The 21,495-nt window shown below is 41.6% G+C and overlaps 2 protein-coding genes across 4 annotated transcripts in view; one reads left to right on the top strand and one right to left on the bottom strand.

The window, feature by feature from the left end:
• The first annotated feature begins 64 nt into the window (after window positions 1–64).
• The window catches only part of LOC120722138 (neuroendocrine convertase 1-like), a 126,385-nt gene continuing 104,954 nt past the window's right edge, over window positions 65–21,495 (top strand). For 2 of the 3 annotated variants that reach the window (XM_040012972.1, XM_040012975.1), the window contains exons 1-3: window positions 65–405; window positions 5,124–5,299; window positions 20,786–20,878. In XM_040012972.1, the coding sequence (XP_039868906.1) occupies window positions 5,129–5,299; window positions 20,786–20,878 (264 nt within the window). In that variant the 5' untranslated portion in view covers window positions 65–405; window positions 5,124–5,128. Of the gene's footprint in view, window positions 406–437; window positions 4,451–5,108; window positions 5,300–20,785; window positions 20,879–21,495 lie in introns of those variants that run through there. The other variant, XM_040012974.1, reaches the window with a different exon arrangement.
• si:ch211-198c19.1 (uncharacterized protein LOC100151013 homolog) lies at window positions 16,489–17,553 on the bottom strand. Its single transcript, XM_040012976.1, has 2 exons — window positions 17,331–17,553; window positions 16,489–17,255 (listed from the first exon to the last, which is right to left on the bottom strand). Exon 2 carries the CDS (start codon window positions 17,253–17,255, stop codon window positions 16,728–16,730), a length of 528 nt encoding a protein of 175 aa, XP_039868910.1. The 5' UTR covers window positions 17,331–17,553; the 3' UTR covers window positions 16,489–16,727.

The raw sequence follows: 21,495 nt of genomic DNA, 5'->3' as shown, positions 1-21,495 counted from the left end.
AAAATAATGGACCGTATGAAAAAGAATTTAAAGCAGGCTAACCCTAATTTCCATATGCAGATCTGTCTCTCCCAACAGTCCCTCTCGCCATCACACCATTTCTTGCATTCTAATGCATTCTCACATCTTTACAAAATCCCCCCTTCCGCCACACGCCGTGGATGTGCTCGTTTTGCCGACTTACAAAATCGTTATTTCTGCACGTTTGACTTGTTCTGTGAGAAGGTGCTCTGTAGATGCGGTGTTTTGCATGCTCTAATTTGCATCTTTTATTACGAGGAGTAAAAAAAAAAAAATGGACGCGTCGGAATTTTTCTTTTTTCTCCACGATGCATCGACCTGCCGTTCTGCTTTCAACAGGAGGCAGTCCGTCTGTCTAAGGGCTCTGTCGCCTGGATGGGAAAGGTAAAAGCTTTCTTTTCTTCCCCCCAGTTCCTACTCTACAAACCCGTTCTATCCTTTCACAGCACCGTGTTGCATGGAGGGAGTGAGAGTTGAACCCCCACTCCCTCCTCCCGTCTTTCTCAGATGTAGCCTCGTTTCCAGGCTTTGATGCACTGGACCAGTTTGGGTGGGTTTTTTTTCAGTTTTTTGTGTTTTTGCTGTGTCTGTGTGTGTGTGTGTGTGGGGGGGGGGGGGTCACTAAAATTCAAGACCCGAGGCTAACAATGTGAGAACCTTAAACTATACTCACATCAGTTCTCTGGATGCATTTATTAATCCACATCATCCTCAGTTAATAGCAGCGAACTCTGAAAAGGATTTGGTGCTTGTAATGGATGCAGTGGGACATTATTATGTTAAGGTGATAACCTGGTGTTGTAATTACCTGCATCCTTTTGAGGCTTCCAGATAGACTTAATGAACTGTGTGTAAAGGAGAGAACACTGTTGCCAACATATGGATAACTACAGGCAGACTGCTACAGAGGCAACTGGAAGCAACATCTGCTGAAAATGTTCCACACTGTAAAACGAAATAATGGCCATAGCCATGCAGCACTACAGGTGTCCCCCATTTATGTCTGACTAGCCCCCATGCATGATGTAGCTGGGTGGAGCTATGCTGATAATATAGGTGTTTTTTTTCCCATTAGTCAACGTTTTTAATATAAGGAGGAAAAGTAAAAACCTGTCATTAATATTATTGATTGTTTAGTTCCGTTTGCGACTCCTTTCATAAAAAGGTGAACAGAATGCAATAATTTCCAATATGCCCAAAACTATATTTCATTTTTTAAATGCACAAAAGCTATATTAAACATTTAAATGTTGAAATCTATGGTAATTTTCATGGTTCCAAAAAAAGTTGCAAAAGAGTTTGGACAAGGCCATGTGCTCCATTAACTGCTCTTTGTTTGGGAACTAAGGAGACCAGCTGCTGTAGTTTTCATTTAACCATCCACCCATCTAACCACTTTTTCAAGTTCAGGGTCACAATGAACCTGGAGTATATCCTGACTGTGCATGCTGGACAGGTTGCCAGTTCATCACAGAATCAGAGTAGCCCCCTTTGTAGTTGTACAAGTAAAATATTTTTCCATCCTTGGTTGATACATGATTTTAAGCACTCAAATGTTTTGGACTTCCTCTGCAGGATTTTTAATTTCATAGGAAACCAGTTATTTTCACCTGGACTCCTTTACTACCGATCTCCGTACAGAATGCTGTCTGGTTATGTCTTGAAAAACAAAGAAGAGGTAGGAGAAAAACGCTTCAACCATGTTATGAGTGTTGACGCTGCATATTTTTTGTAACTTGCAACTTCCCTTTGGCAAGATAAGTGTTTGAAATGTGGAAACCAACAGCCAGCTGATCAGAGCAGAGTCTGGAAGAGACTAAATGAGTACATGAATAACTAGACAGATGTTTTGGAAATATGTTTATATTTTGAATGCCTGAAATAATATTGGATATATTGGAAAACTGTTTTTTTTTTTTGGGGGGGGGGGTTGTATCCCACCAAATATTGGTATAGGCATCAGTCTGCAAAATCGGCGTCGGTCTTCAAAATCCTGTATCGGTAGGGCTTTAGTTTGTTTTTAATGTCCAGAGTTCATCAGTTTCTTTGACCTTGTATATAGAAATTCTTTGATAGTGCTCTTATTTTCCAAACTATGTTGAGAAACATTATCATTAAATTGTTGAAGTATCTGCCTCCACAGTATTTGTTTGTCAGTGATAAAAATGCAGCACCCATCCACAAACGCACTACAAGGTCAGAAGTTACGGTCAACTGCAGTTCAGCTGCTGCAGGGGTTTAAGTCTTGCTCAAGGACTCCTTATATTACAGCCTGGCATTTGCTAAACACTGGAAAATTGCTAGCCTGCCTCTCTCCACGGACAACAAAATCTGTCCAATATGACTTGTAAAGCTTTACAAGTCTGCTTTATCCGTATGAACGTAAGATTCTGGAGTATTTTCAGGGCAATGTACAAAAAGAGGAAAAATATTTAATAACGTTTGCATATGTGTTGCCATTTTGCTGATGGCTCGAGATGGGGTTGATTATTGTGGCTCAGTTTTTATTGCGTTTGTTCTCTTGACTCATGACAGAAAGAACATTATTCTACTGTAAACCCATTGTAAAATTGAGACATTGCCCCCCCCCCCCTCCCTCACTCTCTACCAACATGTCCCCTGGGCAATATTACTATGGTAATTTACTAATGTTAAACACTCTAAGTAGACATGGTGTTTAAGTATGACCTTAAAACGGCCATCTAAAAAGTTTGGTTGGAGCGATAATGTGGACATTGTGAAATAATATTATCCTGTGACCAGTAGTTTGACCTCGGAAAATCATGAACAGTTTTACCATTAACGCCTTCTCTTTAAGGAGGGTAGTCAGAGGACTGTAATGACTTTGCATAATGAGTTACACTTTTTTCCCCTCATTGGGTCTGCTTTCTAAAAGATCTCTGTATTGTACAGGAGAGAGTGCTAGTCTCTTTTATCTCTAGAAAAAAAAAAAACCTTGTGGCTACAGTTTGATCAATTAAACTCCTGAAAGGACCCCCCTCCTCCCTTTCTTTCCTCTGCCTGAGAGGAATATAAAGTTATCAGTCTTCCCAAGCGATATGAGGACGGAAATAAGTAGTTTGTCTATAAAAATGTCCAGGTACTTTATCAGCGTCCCAGTAGGCCCCGAGGCCCTGACACTGTTCAATGTGGCTCCCCTGTACTCCAGTCTCACATGCGCCCTCTTTTTTCCCTCCTCCCTCTCCCCCTGTCTACTTTGTCTCTGCCCAGGGCTGGTTACTCGTTGGGTGGGGTGTTCGCTCCCGGCCCCGCACCTCAGTGGGATTGACTGGGGCTCGAGCCCCAAGTGAGGTTATCGATTTCAATCAGTGGCTCGGGAGATAGGAGCTGAATGATGCTGCAGACTTTAAACAGTGGTCAGCTGCATTGTTTGTTGTTTGGGGTGGGGGCGAAAAACGCTGCAGGAGGAGGCACTTTGACGAGGAGTCAGATAAACACACAAACAGAATCACTCATAGACGGAGATGTCTTAATCGTCTGGTTCAGAGTTTTGCTGCATCTTAGCGGGTGCATTTCTCAAAGTAAAGAGGCTGAAAGAATTGACGAAGAAGTAGAAAGATTTTTTTCAACCACAGATGCTGCACATTAACACTATTAGATACCGGCACTGCAAGTGATAACGTTGGATTATTGTTTTTGCGCATAAAACAAATCATTGTTAAGAATTCCCATCACGATTCTCAAGAAGGGATTTAAAAGAACCGCTTGTTTTGTTCATCAGGCTTCCAAAAAGTCAGATATATTTTGGTCTATGTCTTGCGTGCACTATTTTTAAGCATTGTTTGCATAACGCGTGGCTTAAAATGATTCCTCCTTACTCAACTAGCCGCTTGTATAATAGGAGCAGCTGTATTTAGAAGCATCCTTTTAGAGTTTAGGAGCTGTTTGCACGGGCAGCAGACATACGCGCACTTTGCCTGATTGCGTTTCTAATTGCATTTAATGTAAGCTAATGTATAAAACTGAAAAATAGCCAACTTGGCAGATCAACAGTAAATGTTGATTGTGTAATGTGGTGAAAGGACAGGGAGTTTAAGCAATTAATATTCTTCAACGCGGCATTCGTCCAGCAGTGCATCGGCTGTTTTACTTTTTCAGTAGATGCTGTTCAAGAGCAACGTGGCAACTTTTTTTTTGTTCCATCATTGTTCACAGGAAAAGTACGAGCATAAAGACAGACTGATAAAGTTCCTGTTTTGCTTAAAGAGGGAAGTTAGTTCACGCAATGAGGGCACTGCAGTGTTTTCTGCTCTCAGAAGCATTTGCATCAAGGCCAGGAGATTAAACGTGTGGGTTGGGAACTGGAGAGAGTGTGTTGTCTCGCTTGGGGCCCCCGATGCCAGAGTTCTAGCTTTCATCGCACAGGGTGAAAGATAACTCCTGGACGTTTCACTCTGTGTGGCTACAGGTGGGTGGTTCACATGCTGTAGGTGGCAGCCTCGGTGGAATTCACGCAGAAGTACAGAGGAGGTGGCTGTGGGCAAATTGTTTCACAATTGCCAATGTTCAATACTCTGTACTGAGATGCAGAATCCTACACTGTGTCAACTCATTTGTGTAGTTAGATGGTATATGAAGTGTTATGATAATATGTAAAAAAAAGAAAAGAAAAGAAAAAAGTAGGTGTTTGGGTTTGTTTTGTTGCATGTATATAATTGCGGATTTTAGATATTACAAAGATCCAGTGAAGAGCACAGGTATGCGAAATAACCTTAGGTGGCATTTTGAAAGAGAAAAATGATGCCTGACATTAAAGGGCGGAAACAACTTTTTGATCAAATAATTAGTGGGCTTGCCAAAAATGTACTCTGTCATTTGTGCTTTCAAAATGACACCAAAACCGATACGCAAATACAATCTGATTATTTTGTAGGTTTGACTGTTTGACATTGAAGACTTCAGGCACGGTGTCTGCTTAAAACATTATGTAATGTAGCACTCTGGGCTGATCCCTACACAGTGCACTAAAACATGCATAATTTCCAAGAGTTTATATATAATATATATATATATATATATATATATATATATGGAAAAAAAAGAAAATATGGATCTAATTCTCACAGATATTCTCGTTAAAGGCTCCATGTTCACTGCGTTTGTGCTGGTGCTGGGCTGCCTGCTGCAGAGGAACCTAGTGACCACAGAGGGGCACCGTGGGACCAACTGCCTCATCTTCTATGCAGTGCAAATGGACGGAGGCACCAGAGCTGCCAAAGCTCTGGCTGAGCAGCATGGACTGGAGTTCGTACAACGGGTCAGTGCATGTTTAAAATCTCTTTGTTAATCCAACCTCAGGGCCTGCAATTTACATTTTCTAAATCTGGATTCTAAGATTTCTTTTATTTTGTTTTATTTAAGAGCTGCCAACGAGCTGACTTCTATTTCCTATTTGAGGGATATCTGACTTTCATCAAATTATAGCAGCATTTGTGAATATTTCATATCTGATCAAAGATGCTTGGAGTGGGCTGGCCGCACAGTGTAACACACACACACACACACACACACACACACACACACACACACACACACACACACACACACACACACACGTATAAAAAGACACATCTATGCTCCCAAACAGGCACACACGCCTCTCTTTCCCCTGAAACCCCCACTTCCCTACTCAGTATGTGAATAGGCTCAGTGTGTAAGTCTTTAGAAATTGTTGGGTCTTTAACCATTTTCACAAGTTTTAATCTGTGACGCTACAATCTTTCTGATTAAGACACATCTGTGCTTTAAAGGTTACTTTAGTTGTTGATTCTCAGACTGTGTCAGCTCCATCAAAAAGTTCCCAGCTACACTGAAATAAAATGAAATAAATAAATATAAAAAAAAAACAAGGGCTCGGAGCTGGTCTCGGTTAGGTGCAGTACAGAGGTTTTGCCTTTTTTGTTTGGAGCGAGTTCAAAGAGGGGGTTCAAGGGTGTAAGAGATTTCGAAATGAACCTCGTCTGATTCTCTCCACTGTGAATGTTTCATGAAAGATTCTCAGCGGAGAGAAATTTAAAAGGTAAGAACTTTTATGAATCGACTCCCATTCCTGCTGTGCGCTGTTATATTCAGGATTTTAAAAGGGATTTTGTTTAACTTGTGCTTTTCAAATGTAAAGTCTGACTAATCCAAAAAAAATGTTATAAACACATAGTTGAAGTGGTTCACTGTAAAAATCTTAATATATTATATATTACATGCATTTAACAGCATATTGACAGTTTCATTGTAAATAATGAAAAAAATACTGAAATCGTGAATTTTTAGATCTAGAATATTTACAACTGTCACTTTTCGATATATAATTATAGAAATCAGACCAAAATATTAGTCTGACTTAAGACTCCATTTTTCTTATTTTTTGTGATTTGAAGTTATTGATAAGGGATAAGGGTAGGGTGTGTGTGTGTGTGCGCATTTTGGCATTATTGATAGCAGTCAGTTGGAGTGTCTGCTGGCCTGGTGTGAGGCTGTTTGCAGCACTGGCTCCAGGGAACATGGACGCGAGCTCATTTCAACCTTGGCCCTGCTGCCTCTGCTGCTGCCGCCTGGATCATGAATAAAACATCTCTTTGACCTTTATCAGGAGTGTATTGGACAGTCCACCCCCGTCTCTGTCTTTCTCTCTGCCTGTCTCTCTCTCTCCCTCTCTCATTGTCCCTCATGTATACCCACAAACACCTCTTGTTTTTTCCTGCATTGTTTTCTCCTCTTTTAGACACTAATGATGCACTAATTTTTTAATCTATTTACATAAACTTATTGTATTTGTGCATATGCACAGTGCAGTGAGGAAAAAAAACAAAACATATTTTCTATATGTGTTGTTGAGTTCAGCACCCATAGTCTGGTCATTCAAATTAAGGGGTGCTGGAGCTTTGATGCCCTGGTGTAAGCCTACAGTGGCAGTCTGTTGTCAAGGATTTACACTAATTGTGTGTTTCTGTGTTAATAAGTCGTCCATCCCAGCAACACCAAAACCCAGACAAGAGCCTTCTACAACCCCCACTTTCCCCATCCCCTCAGGTCCAATCTGCTGACTGGCTTCTTTTACCTGTCTGTCGCCAGAGGCTGATGCTAAATGTCACTGACACTAAATCGCCTTTGTTAAGTCAAACCTATTTTAATTGTGTCACCAGTGATTTGCGCATTCTGTGCTGCAAATAAAGTGTATCAAGAAGAAGCAGGGGCTTCACATTTTCCTGTGAGATATATATATATATATACATGTTATTTAATTTTTTTGAAAACACTGACGTGGAATAAAAAGTGTGACAAGCCCAGTGCCAGCTTGGGAGGATTGTGATGTCTACTGGCATTCCAGCAGTAATACTGCATGAGTGGAATGGGAATCAAATGTCTCCATGCTGGCACTCAACATATTGTTGGTCCCTTTGATTTAGTGTACAGCATCCAGGAAAATGTCATCGCATGTCTCCATTGTGCAGACTTGACATATCCATTTTGCAACTGTAAAATACAAAGAAAAACAAAAGCAAAATACCCGAGATGATGTCTTTATGCCACACGGACAGATTTACCATCATCCATTGCAGTTGCTTTTTGCAGGTGTCCCTCTTTTTTTTCTTTTTAGCAGACATACCTAAGCATTTCCTGTCACTTTTTGCGATTCTTAAGCGTGTCTAAGTGATAGAGTCGATCCATTCACATTTATATAATGCCTTACGCATTTGCTCATTTGGGAGGCTTTAAAGATGGGCTATAGTTTGTCAACAATGCTTGAAATTAAATGGCAAATCAGCTCATTCCCAATTAGATGAGATGCAGTGAAATGTAGCAAAATATAATAAACGACGCGCATTCAGAGACTCCTGTCACACAATGGTGAGTCTTTTCGCTCCAACCAAGGCGGCGGTGGTGTAACCCACTCATTACAAAGCAGAGAGAAAGAGCTGCTCTGTGTAGACAGGTAATGGCAGCCATCACAGGTGCAGAGTTACACACACACACACACACACAGGCACAGAAAAAAAGAGACCCTGATCACGATCTAAAATAGATGATTTTCTGTTTCGCTTTATGTCGACACAAAACAGCGTCGCAGCGACTTGATATTACACGCTGATAAAGCTCGCAGGCTTACTCACAATGCAGCCAACCCAGTCTTCATGATACTGCATTGTTTACAGGTATTATTTCTTGCTTACTTAAGAGTTTGCAAATCCGATTAAAGCCAGATTAGCTCTATGTTTTGCATTGCTTTTATTTTAGCTGAGATCACTGCTTTGACAATTAAGTGCCTGTCCCATGTTAATGTGGTGTGTCTGTGTGTGTGTGTGTGAGAAAGGGTTTTGTTTTGAACTCTGACTTCAGGAAGTCCCCGGTCTCCAACCAATGGTAAAAGGCCTCCCAGATTCCCCTTCTCTCCAGTGAGGTGGAATACTGCCGGCAGATTACCATATCGTTACCATATCATTAGCATAACATTACCGCTGCACAGCTTGGCTCGCTGTCTTCGGACGTGCTATCAGCTCATCGAGAGATTCAATCCCCCAATCCGCTCCCTGCTTCCACCCTCCCCTCCTCTCTCCTCTCTCTCCCCCCCTCCCTCCCCTGCCTCTGTACACAGAGGTGTGTTTTCCATCTGAGTAAAGCAGATGTAATTGAGGTAGAGCACTGGATTTACCGGCTAAATGAAATCACACAAACGCTTCGCGATCAGCCGGGGCCGCTGTCGTACACATTCAGAGAGCTCCCTCTCCGAAACCTTGCAGTGCTGCACCCAATTCAGAATTTTCTAATATCCTCTCAGAAATAGCCTCAGTCAGATGCTAAGCTATGTCAAGCCTTACTCTGGCTGGATTACTCTAGGCTGTTATATTATGACCAGGTGTGTGTGTGTGTGTGTGTGTGTGTGTGTGTGTGTGTGTGTGTGTGTGTGTGTGTGTGTGTGTGTTGGGCCAAAAGGGGAAAAAAAAAAAAAAAGGCCGACCTGCCACCATCTTCTACCTCGCCCCTTCCTCTCCCTTTTCTGTACCATAGGGCACTCGGGGGCACCGAAAGGGACACCAATCCTCTAATGGTTGTGAGCAAGGGCCCATTCCATTAGTCAGGGGGCCCGGAGTTCATCGCTGCTCCTCAGCGCGAGGAGGGTGGAGGAAGCGAAATGGAAGCAGGTGTTGGCCGGGGGCAACACAGAGGGCAACTCAGCACCAGCTGCATGCTGGGAAACGCAGCCCCCCACTCCACCACTCATCTCCACTCCTTCTCCGCCTATTTCTATTTCCTCATCCAAGTACAGAGCGCACACCTTGTTCATACAGAGCACACACACACACACACACACACACACACACACACACACACACACACACACACACACACACACACACACACACTGACTTCCTATCACCTGCTTTTGTCCCCCAATTTCATTCATTCCAGTAAGCTTTTCTCCATTTTCCTTATCTCTCTCTTTCTCTCTCTCAGCCTCACACACTCGTTCACTCACTCATTCACTCTCGCCTATCTCCATCTCTTTCATTTTCTCTCTCTCTCATCCTCTCTCTCTCTCCCCTTGCTTACTACCCAGCCCCTCCCCTCGCTCCATCTTCACACATACCTCACTCTGATTTGTAAATGGAGAGAGGACTTGTATGAGGAATATGTGGAGAAGATGTGCTTTCCGTCCCAGCTGGGAAACTCTGGAGGGAGACGAGCGCAGAGAAGAAGAAAAAGAAGCAGAAGAAGAAGAAGAAGTTGAAGAAGGAGGGGGCTGAAATTATGTTACCACCTCCTCGCTTGCTCTCTCTCTCTCCCTCTCTCTCTGTGTGTCTGTCGCTCTCTCTCTGTGGGCTTAGATGATGTATGGCTGCAAAGGCCACATGTTGGCCGTGTGATGGATTAAAGCACTTTGTAGGAAAATTACTAAGAGCGCCTCGGCACATCCGAGTCTAGCCCTTAATAAAACTCTCTTCAATATTGAAATGGAGAGAGAGAGAGGGAAATACAGAGAGATAAAGAAGATAAAGGACAGTGGTGGACGAGAGCGGGGAGTGGGGCGTGCCAGAAGCCCACAAACACCCTCACACACACAATGCTCTTGTAGGTGATATGAAAAATTCAGAAATGTTGATAAAATTGCATGTTTTGAAGCTTTACCGTTCGATTTTACTTATTTGTTTTGTCTTTATCCATAAAAAGAGCTGGAAAAAAGGCATAAATGAAAGCAGAGCAGATTTTATGAAGCGCTTGTTCTTTTACATGCTTTGCGGATGAACTTTCAGGACATGCTTTCCACTTACCGCTGCTGTGGAAAACATCGTCTGGTGCTGTTTTTGCGATTTTTGCCTTTTAGTAAAAATGAGAACCTGAGACAGCAGAAGAATCCCGTTTAGACATGTGCAATAGGACAGAAGTGCACATGAGTTCAAATTTTCACAAAGCACATTATTTTTTTAGGTCATCAGAATATATGCCTCACATTTAAAATCTATGCAATGATCAAAAAAGCCTCTTTTTTTTTGGACTGTTTAACCCTCCTTTTAACAGTCATTACATATCGAAACATTAGCAGTGAACTTGGTGTCACTTTTTATTAAATTGCGGTTAAATTGGAGCCTATAACCAGCAAAATACAGTCATAATTGTAACCACCTAGGAGTTAATTTTCTTCCAACCTTATACTATATAAAACCCTGTGGTAACTCCTAGATGCGTTGTCGTTTAAAAACTCATCAGTCCCAATATATTTCCTTTTTAAGATGGACAGTAAAAATCCCTCCACCCCCCTCCACTCGTTTCTATCATTTCGTTTGCTGCCAATACTGTAACCAACAAGGCTTAACTGCTCACCCCATTTAGCCCCTAGCATCCCCCTTCCATCGCCCTCCCATCTCTCCTTTTTCTGCTTTTCCATAGTTGAGGCTGTGGAGGCCACAGCCCCTGTAGGGCTGTTAGTGTACACACCAGCTGCTGTTTTCTCCATAGGGTGGACTGCCTCACGTGGCTCTCACACACTGCTTCAGTGGCTCTTGATGTCTGTGTTTGTTTTTGTTTATCCTTCATGCCCCCCACCTCCCATCCCTCCCTCCCTCCATTGCTGTTTCTCTGTTTGTCTGCTGGAGGCTGCCAGCAGCAGTGAGCCACGCAGATCCTGTGGATGCTTCAGCACCAAGAAGACTCAGAGTCTGACTGCACTGAACTGCAACCAGAAGCTCTGTTGTACACCTCAGTTATGACAGGATATGTTTTTGGGTGGACATGTATTCTGTCTTTTTCTTGGACTTGTAGTAGCCATTATGTATTTTTAGTTACAGTGACCTGTAAATGAGTGTGAACTTGTAACATTGAGATAATTACAGTAATTATAATAGCTGACTCTGTATGTGGTAGGGGCTGCTGCAGTGTGAGTCTCTGTGTTTCTCACGCTGTGCATACACACAATGTAGAGTCTGAGCCACATTAGCAGAGCAGTCGGAGCCGAGGGCCTAGTTCCTGTAGTTACTTGTGCAATATGCCCAAAATGAACTTGAGGCGTAAAAATACGCTCAGGCTTTACAAGTGTAAAATACAAGCTGTTATTACCCGGCTGCTTCCTGGTGCTACAAAGCCGCAGCCCTAAGGCTGTTAAACATATGTCCCAAATGCTGCAAAAGCAGCTTAAAAATAAATATAAGTTGTTTTTTTTCCCCAATATTCTATCTTAGCATTGATTTGGAGTCCGCTTTCTGACCACCCCATGATATAAATCCAGCATTCGTGTGCTTAGTTTTGTGTTTGTGTCACCAGTTCCATTTGGAAGTTTTCGTGTAGACCACCACGTTTAGTAGCTAACTTGACTGAAGGCAACTGGATTGCTTTAAGTTGTTTGAAGACATTTCACCTCTCATCCAAGAATCTTCTTCAGTTTCAAAACCAAAAGGTGGAGAGTCCCAGGTATTTAAGCCCTGCTTGGGATTGTCCCAGGGAGGAGGTGGTTGTTGATCCACTATTAATCACGTGTGTCACCACATGAGCCAAGGCGTAAAATAGGCGTGGGAGATTACCACCAGAGATTTTGTGTGAAACCACTCTGTGAGCGTGCGCCACCTAATCATGTGACCTATTGAGGTCATCTCATGCATGTTATGATACCAAGGACTCGCCACCTTTTGGTTGTAGAACTGAAGAAGTTTCTTGGATCTTCAAACATGTTATAGAAGTCCATTTACCTTTTGTCAAGCTCTTAAGACTACCACGACCTGGATGACTGACTGACATGCTCGTCCTCTGTTTGTAGTTGTAACTCACACTGTAAGCCTTTAAAATAGAAAACAAAAGACAAAAAACAGCATGCTGAGGTGAAGATGCTAAGATTTTCATTGGGAGAGAACAGAATGGATTCGATTATAAGTTAGTACATCAGACTGCTCAGGTCGAGCAAAGTTACAGAGGCATGGCAGAGAATTTGGACATGTGCAAAGGAGGGACAGTGGATATACTGGAGACCGGATCTTTAAGATGGAGCTGCCACACAAGAGGAAAAGAGGAAGACCTCAGGGAAGATTCATGGATGTAGTGAAGGAGGACATGCAGAGGGCTGGTGTGACAGAAGAGAGTGCTAACGATGGGGTGAGATGGAGGCAGATGATCTGCTGCAACGCCTAAAGTGAGCAGCTAAAATAATTTTGTTGTCGTTGTCTTTTATTTTATTGAAGCAATTCTTCTCTGTTTGCTTGTAGTTTATCTTGGACTTTTGACTGGTACAAACAAGAGTTCTCCAACTGCTTGTCCACTTCTGCTAATTACGACATAAAGCAGCAATTGCATGTTACATTTTACTCCATTAGAAACATAACAGTTAATTGCTCAACATGAGTAACAGTTATATGATATATCTGTTATTTTTATGCTTAGCCTACTTATGAAATCTGGTAAGCTTTAAGTTTGGCAAACCTTTAGCTTTTAGCTTGCGTTAGCTAGCCATCAGGTCAATTCAGCAGGAAGTCCAGAACACATTAGTCAGTGACTAACTTGTGATGGGCATCATTGTCACTTATGTCTACTTTAATTACATCAGTCATAAAAACGCAGCTTTTCATGGACCGATTTGACTTCAATAAAGGTTATTAAAGAAAATAAATTAATGGATCATTTATTTCAAAACTCCTCAAGTAAACATTAAAAAAAGAGTTTGGCTTTTATTAAAAAAAAATAATATTAAGCACAGCTTCCAAAGAACAAAAGACAGAGCAAGTATTACAGTACCTGCAGCTTTTGAGCTTTGGTATTTTGTTTCACAGCGCTTTAAATCTGCTTGTTGCTTTCAAATGTTGTTTTGATTTTAAGGCTGGAGCCTTTCAATCATATGCAGCACAGTATGCTGATCCGAGTTGACACTCGAGGAGCGAGTACAGGCATTTCTAACACAGAAGAATCAATCAAAAAATCAAATGAACTCAGATATGGAGAGATATATGAGACAGTAGCACTACGGTAACTCAGTAATACAATGAAAGGCTATAACACAAAAACCCTCCGCTTCACATAATAAGCAACTGTGCTTGCACCACAAAAGTAGTGCTTTTTTTTTTAAAGCAACAGGCTCGTTTGATACTGAGTCCATTTTTGTGATGCTATAAAGTTGCTTTTGTTTAAATCAGTACTTTGAACTGTTGAAATCTTTTCACTGGTTCTCAGCGCAAAAGTGAGAGTTTAATTAAAGCTGAAAGAGAATCCAGCAGCTGCGTGACAGAGTTATTCAGTGGGTGTGATTAGAGAGCACTTCAAGTGTCACTGTTTTATACAGACTTTTACTCTTTTTCTGTCTTGATTAATAATACTTTATAATCTAAAGATTATCATTTGGGGGGCTTTTGGATCAGAATATATATTTAAAAATATATATATATATATATAAAAGAATATGGTCAAGTGACAGAAGTAATAAAGTGCAGGAGGTTTATATATCCAACTGAACTGCAGTTTTTCATGAGCAAAAATAAAGCAAAACAAAAAGCCGGGACAATTATGATTCATTTAGTTACTTGAATAATCTATTCTTCTTCTTGTTTGACTCCCAACTTGCATAATTGCAAAAGAGTTTTGTTGTTGGTTCAAAATATATTATGTCCAAAATGTAATCCTTAGAGCTTCCTGTCACTTGTTCTTCTCAGGCGCAGCATCCTGATCCAAGGAAAAGTTGTAGATTTTTGCTCTTTATCGCAATTGTTTGATATACAAGACATGCAATTTTGAGTTTATTGAGTATTTTTTTTAGTAGTAGCAATTTGCCGTGCAGCTATGCGTTCTTTATGGTGTTTATATTTTGACCATGCAGGTCAGATTACCTTGGGAACTCTAAACAATGCCCAATACTTTATGTTAATGTTTTTGTCAGTATTCCAGATCTTTTTGTTTTTTCCAGTAATCACTGATATCGCCAAGTTAATGCTGTTCACGCAAGATCGTATTAAAGTCTGCATAATGATGAGGCTGTGCTGGATGAAAGGATCAAGCACAGGACTTTCTCAAACAAGGCTTTGTGTCCCATGTGAACAGTTATTATTATTGTTATTATTATTATTATTATTATTATTATTATTGGACTTGTGCATGCTCTTGTCATTGTCAGCTTTCAGCTTGCAGTTATGATTGAGTTTAGGAAAAAATCCTGATTTTTAATGGCAAACAGAGTGTTAACCACAAACTGAACAGCAGAGTTTGGCTTTATGTCACAAATCCTTGACTGAAAACATTTCCCATGTGCATTTTTTCCCTGAGTTGCTACAATGTGACATCACAAAAATGTGACGATCAAGTCCAGTGATGGCAAATCGGATTATGATGATGATCAGACTGACTGACAGGACTATACTCTGAGACTTTAGTGGTGGAGAACGTTTTGCAGGGTCTTAAAGTAGGCCAACGTGGTATCTACAGTTTTCAGTATTGCCATAATTATGCAACTTGTATTAAATATATAGAATGAGTGTATTGCATATACACCTTCTATGATTTTCTGGTACAAAAGGTACACAGCGAATAGAGAGCCACAGATCCAGAGCCTTTAGGTCAACAGGAGGAGGTGTGTCAGATAATGCTACAGTTCATATGACACATGAACTTAAATAAAAATTCAAATGTGCTTGATATGAATTGATTTGTGGTTCTTGAAAAATCATAGGTGTGGTCTCCTTGGTTTTTATATATTATGTTATCTGAGGTTTTCTGCACATTTTACCTCATGTGGGAAAATATTCATTTACTTTCTCCCCATTCATCAGGGCTGTGGTTTCTTATTCTTTTTTTGCAAGAGGTGCAACAGCATGCTTTTCTTTAATGCAGTTCAATTCAGTTTTATTTATATAGCGCCAAATCACAACAGACGCCTGAAGGTGCTTCATATTGTAAAGTAAAGATCCTACATATCTACAAATTACAAATGAGATTCAAAGTTTATCAGTTTGTAATGGCGATATGTTTATATGTAAATATGAATTTAAAAAGACATTTTCACAGGACAGTCTTGGATAAAATGGACTTTTGAGATAGCATTAAATTAATAGTAATTTATCATGAACATCTGTCTCTACCCAGGATCTTTATTTGCAGTGGCAACATAGTTAAGTTCAGATTTTTTCTTTACAGGCTTTATACAGCAGCAACACTGTCATGCATATACCCTCTCTATCAGTACTTTGTAATAAGGTCATGGATTGGGGAGATTCAGTTAAGCAATAGAGACCCTGAGAAGAGCCTGTTGAATAGTGCTGTCTGTCAACTTATACCTCTGTCTACAGTCTGAAGGACTAGTTAAAGCTGCTCTCAGTCTGGGAAGAGGGCGATAGGTCAGGGTGCTGTGCATCCATGTGTCAGAGATTCAATCTTAGCATAATGCTTTAGAAAAACCTCAGTGAATTTAAACAGGTTTGTCTGATCATGGATCGCTGCCTTTCTAATCATATAATAAAGGAATTTTCAACCCCCAATTTTCATCAGCTGTTTAACACATTTACGACAGCAGGCACTCTTAACTACCTCCCACCAAAAAGATACTAAATACATATATATTTTTCACTAGTTCACACGTTCTTGAAGGCATGTCTTATTTTTTCTGAAACATGCTCCAGTTGATAGGCATCCTACAGCATGATTGTCAAAATGTGAAACGTTTGAATCTTTTTTTTCTACACAGCTAGATTTTAGTTTCTTTCAAAAGATGTTAAAATCTGACTGAGAGTTTAGTATTTTATTATCTAAACTGACAGTACAACATAAAAGAAACAAAATACAATCGAATTAGTGAGGATAAACTTGTTGAGTCAGTTGTTTTTTACCCATGCCAGTGCCATTTGCCCGGTTGAGGCTTTGACAGTGATTCCACACCCTTTTAGACCTGCTAATAACACTACAAGAAGAAAAAATGTGGATGGACACTAAGTTGAAGGAATGTTTTTGGTTGTCTGAAGTAGGGCATGCTATGTAAAAAAGTTGGAAAACCACTTTGGGAGCCACATTTTTAACACATTTTATTGATTACTTTTTTTTTCTACAAGCAGGCATAAGATGCAGGTTACACAAAAGCTCATAGTTTACACTGAAGCCTCAAAGTGAAAACTTGTGGCTACTTTATTTCAAAGAAACTAGCATAAAAGCAAAGATTGTGACTTCACCTGTATTTTTTAGATTCACAAAATTCTCAAAGCTGTTACATACTGTACTGATTTAGGATCAGAGGTCTCCTACACGTCTGTGCTAACGAAGGCGATTTTCTTTCGAAGAGATGCAAGAAGATTGGGCCCAATCCTGTACGTCTCTTTTGGCTCATAATGCGCGGATGCATAAAGCTCGTCGATTCGTTTGTTGTTCTTGTTATATTTCACCAAAACTCTGTCCATGTTACTTTTAGGATTACTGCGGTTGTAGTATCTTCTGACTTCATACGGCAGCTTCTCTGCGCCAGGATAGTGGAGGTTTCCAATGGTGTAATAGCTCCACTGCTGTCTGTCTTTTATCACAGGAAGAACTGGCCCTTTGTTCTGAAAGAAGTGAAACCCATATTCTCCCCGGTAGGGATCACACAGAGCCCTCATGTTGTTGTCCAAGCAGTTCTGAACGTACCACACCAGCAGCTTAAGGCCATGGCGAGGAGGCGGCTGACCAAACCCGCTGTCCTGGAGTTGTTGTATTGAGTCGAGGGTTTTCGGAGGTGAGGTCAAGACCACAGACAACACCAAAGTCAAACAAAACAAGGCTTTGTCGTGTGCCATCTATGAAAAAAGACATCCCAGTGTGAGAACAGGAATCTTAAAACTACACTAAAGCAACATTTTCTCACAACTTACCTTTTAGTTGGTACCCGTTTCCCTATAGTCTCAAAGTGTGCCTGCAACCGAAACTAAAGTTGGTGTTTTGTGCTGCAGCTGAACGAACTATTCGATCCTGCGGTTGTCTTCTCTCTGTCTTATGTGGAGAGACTGAAAAAAAAGAAAGCACACTGGTAGGGTTTTCATTCTCTATGTGCGATGAAAAAGGAAGTGATTGCTGTACAGCTGGACTCTGTGAAAGTCCCATTTGAAAGAATAATTAAACTAAGCAGGCGTATCTCAGGGACTAAAGGAAGTTACCAATGTAAAGTCTTACTTCTGCTTTCACTCCTAGCTGCGAAGAACAGCTGCTTATAGAGGAGCAGCCAGTCAGCTGTGCACACCAGAATAATAAAAGCGTAGCAATGAAGATTATTTCATATATGCTGGTGATGTAGTACTTTAAACTCACTATAGGGTGTGTGGTAGTGGAGGGGGTTTCAACCTTTATGTATATGGGAACCAGCGAGTTTGCAAACAGTGAGGGGTTAAAGTGGATTCGATAGGTGGGGGGAACCCTAAGATCTGGTGCGACAGTGCAGCAAAGGAAATGACTCACTCACAAAGAAGTCCCCAAAAGAACGAAAGGATCATAGAGGATCCAAAGAGGAACGGATCAGTCTGTTGGTACCAGCGTCCAGTCAGCAAGAACATCCAAATTCATCCCAAGCTCACTTAGTTCACTGTGCACCGATTCAAGCCTACAGTATCACATGTCTCTTTGTGTGTCTGGGCGTTTGTTTGTGTGCCTTTGAACACTCTCATGATTAGTGTTCTCAGTGACTGCTGGCTGATGGGGTTGATTTGTCCGACAGTGCAGTGTGTCAGGCAGGCTCAGCGTCCGCACTGGAGAACATGAGTGAAGGAGCGAATAATTGATAGTGACAAGGCGCTCCCAGCCTTAATTGCTGCTGGTGAATTAGATTACCTTTTTAAAGTGCCTTCATTAGCAGAGGGAGAGCCATACCAACGGTCCCCTGATTGGCCTCATATTGTTTTGCTGTGAACTTGCTCTGGCAGGGCACAAAAAGTGTGCGTTTGTTTTGGTTGGTTTGAAATTGCTCACTAATTTTCTTGTACAGCTGTAGTTTGTCTGTGTGCGCGATGTGTGCGCGATGTGTGCACACGATTCATATCCAGAGTTGACATTTTGTGATACATCAGTAACTCACTGAAGCAGCAAGTGTCTTTGTGTGTTTATGAGGCTTAGTCTGCTGTTTTAAAGGGTATGTGCGCCTGTGTCACAAGGAAATATTTAGCTCCAATGGCTTGCATTTTACGTCTAGTGTAATATGCTGAAATATGACAAGGAAGCCCAGATATATAGGTGATATATACTCTATGTTTTTTCTTTTTTTCTTTTGTGAAGATCACAAACCATAAAGTGAAATTCGATGCTGTTTGTGGACTTTGTGGACTACATACTGCTGTTGCCCCACTAAATGAGGTCCAACATCAGGGTTAGTTAGTTATTTGCTGGAGATCGTGGTTATAGAAATAGATAAACATATGAAGTAGTCATCGAAAAGCAGTTTATTGGTTTATGTAAATGGACTCGATTTTTATTTTATTCTGTTTTCGTTGCAATCAGCACAACAATGAAACTAGGGTTCATCGGGAAGTGTATTTCATGTCGGCGCCACATACATCTCGGCGATTCCTCAGTGGGAAAGTTGTATTTTACCCATTCCATGATCCTGTCTCAAGCCTAACCAAAAAAGAAGTTTTCAGTTTCATGAGTATTCCACAAACTTCTGTGAGACTGCGTGTGATGCTTGAAAATGTTCCTCCTTTTTCTCTGCAAAGCTGCACAAAGCGACAGACTGGATTTTGCTGAAAGTGAGCAGGGAAAGTAAGGAAGAAGTATCAGTCTATGCAGAGAGAGTTACTTGCGCATATTTTAAAAAAACACCAAAAAAAACCACCCAACTTTCTTCCCAAACCCAAATGTCCAAAACCTCACACCCTCTTCTTCCCCTCCAGCAACTGTTTCAGCTTCAGCTGTCCTCCCTCATTACATTTCCATATCTATCACCAGTTACTGTTCCATCACCAGCCCACCAGCCCCCAAAGTTCCCTCATCCCAAAAACACACTGGCATCCCCATCTCTGCCTCATGCTTCATTCCCACCGCAGCCAGCCTTCAGCCCCCTGCCAAGTTAAATGGACTGTACTGGCGTCAGGGGAGTCGCGTGTGCTCAATTCAGCTCAGCTCAGCTGGGCTGCAAGCGTTATAAACTTAGTGTGTGATTATTGTCGGAGCCAGGCTCCTCCACGCAGGAAGTGCGCGCTGATGGGTACTATGTCACCGGGTACGGGGCCAGCCGTGGCGAGAGGGATGAGAGAGCAAAAGGAGAGACTGAAACTGAGGCGAGAAAAGAGCACAGAGAGGGAGGAAGAAAATTGTTAGAGATGAAGGAGGGTAACGGGGATCGAGGGAGAAAGGGTAATAAAAGATAGAGGAAGGAGAACAAGCAGGAGAGGACTGAATCATCAAAGGGAAGGAAAAAGCCACGCTGAGCAAGGAAAGACTGATGTACACCTATCGCAGCAGACAAAGACAAGAGAAGACACACGGGGAGTGATATAAAGAGGGAGAAGCATAAGAATAAAGCAGTCAGAGAAGAAAGAGAGGCAGCAGGGAAATCAGCAGAGGAGGGGAAAAGAAGAAGAGACGGGGAGGGCGCATAGGAGAGAAAGGCAAGAAGAGAAATTAGAGAGAAATTTTTCAAGCGAGTGATGTGCGCTGTGATTGTTTTCTCTCTCTCTCTCTCCCTCTCCCTCCCCGTCTCGCTCTAAACGGTCGGGATGTGGCCTGTATCTGCCGGCAAGAAGGAACTCAATTTGGGACAATTTACTCGGCAGTCTCAGCCCTGATGCACCTCAGGGACAGAGAATAGAGAGAATGAAAGTGAAGGAAGATAGAATCAGCAAGCCCTGCACACACATACATACACACTCACACAACGTGTGCCTTGCACACAATTGCCGCCGAGTAGATTTCACTTAGTTAGTTCTAACTCTCCCAGGCGGTCAATACGATTGAGTTTATAAGGCTTGGAAATGAAAAGCCCAGGATAAGGTTAGATAAACTGTGTGCTATTTGATTTTGGGCCACCCTTCGCAGAAAAACCCACACAAGACAGATGGCCGGAGGGGATACGCTGAAATCATGTTGTGCAAAAGGGTCAGATGGGTGATTAAGGCTGAATGCGTTGTGTGCTTTGACCCTCGCTCTGTACCTGCATTGGTTTCTCTGCGCTGAAGAAAACGCTTGAGTGATTTTTCCAAATGCATCTTTGTTTTTGCGTTCTTAAATAAAATGCTGCCACATGATCAAATGTTATATCATAACTTGCATCCTGCAACACTTTGCGCCTTAAAAGTTTGGGATTGTATAAACTGAATGTGAAATTGTCTTTCCATGCTCACAGGTTGGCAGCCTGAACGGTCTGTACACACTGAGGGACACCAGGGGGCGCCCTGACAGAGCTACCTTTGAAGACAGACTTGCAGCAGCAGCAAGGGTAAGTATCCCCCCCACCCCACCCCCCATAAATAAATGAATAAATGAACTAAAAGAAAAGAAAAAAAAAAACACTTGATGGACTGAAAAGTGAGGACACTGACAGAGGAAGGAGCTGTGTGTTCCCAAAAGAAAAAGAAGCCACTCTGTTTACTTTTATCTTTCATTTCTTTGCCTGTTCCTGCAACACTCTGAGAAATGCATTCACAACTACAGCTGTTGAGAGCATCCAGCCACTTGGACGAGACTCTTTGATGCATTTAGCACTGTGAATTTACACTCTGGCATCAGTTCTGATTGTACCCAGCGAGTGTATGCAAATGGAAGTTCATTTAAGCTGCCATTGCTGTTTTAATCATGCTCCACTGTTGATTAGCAAAATGATTGGCAAAAAAGAAAGGAAAAAAAAGACTGAAGCAGGCCCGTGTTGAGTAATGGATAAAAGTTGTTTACCTTGCTCTTGTTGCTTGTGTGCCTGTTCCACCCAATATCACTTTGTGCACCCATCCCCTCCTCCTTCCTCCCTTGCCACCTTCAGCAAGCTGCTCCGCTTTACCCTCGGAGCTCACAATTCAACCTCCTCACTAGGCTTCCGTGGCCATGGAAACCGTCATTCAG

This window comes from Simochromis diagramma, unplaced genomic scaffold, assembly GCF_900408965.1.
Source record: "Simochromis diagramma unplaced genomic scaffold, fSimDia1.1 OVJJ01000618.1, whole genome shotgun sequence".
NCBI classification, from domain to species: domain Eukaryota; kingdom Metazoa; phylum Chordata; class Actinopteri; order Cichliformes; family Cichlidae; genus Simochromis; species Simochromis diagramma.
The sequence above is the reverse complement of the archived record's forward strand: the minus strand, read 5'-3'. Positions and strand labels throughout refer to the sequence as shown.

Coding starts and splice junctions, on each gene's coding strand:
- si:ch211-198c19.1 (XM_040012976.1), bottom strand. CDS start 17,255: ATGGCACACGACAAAGCCTTGTTTTGTTTGACTTTGGTGTTGTCTGTG.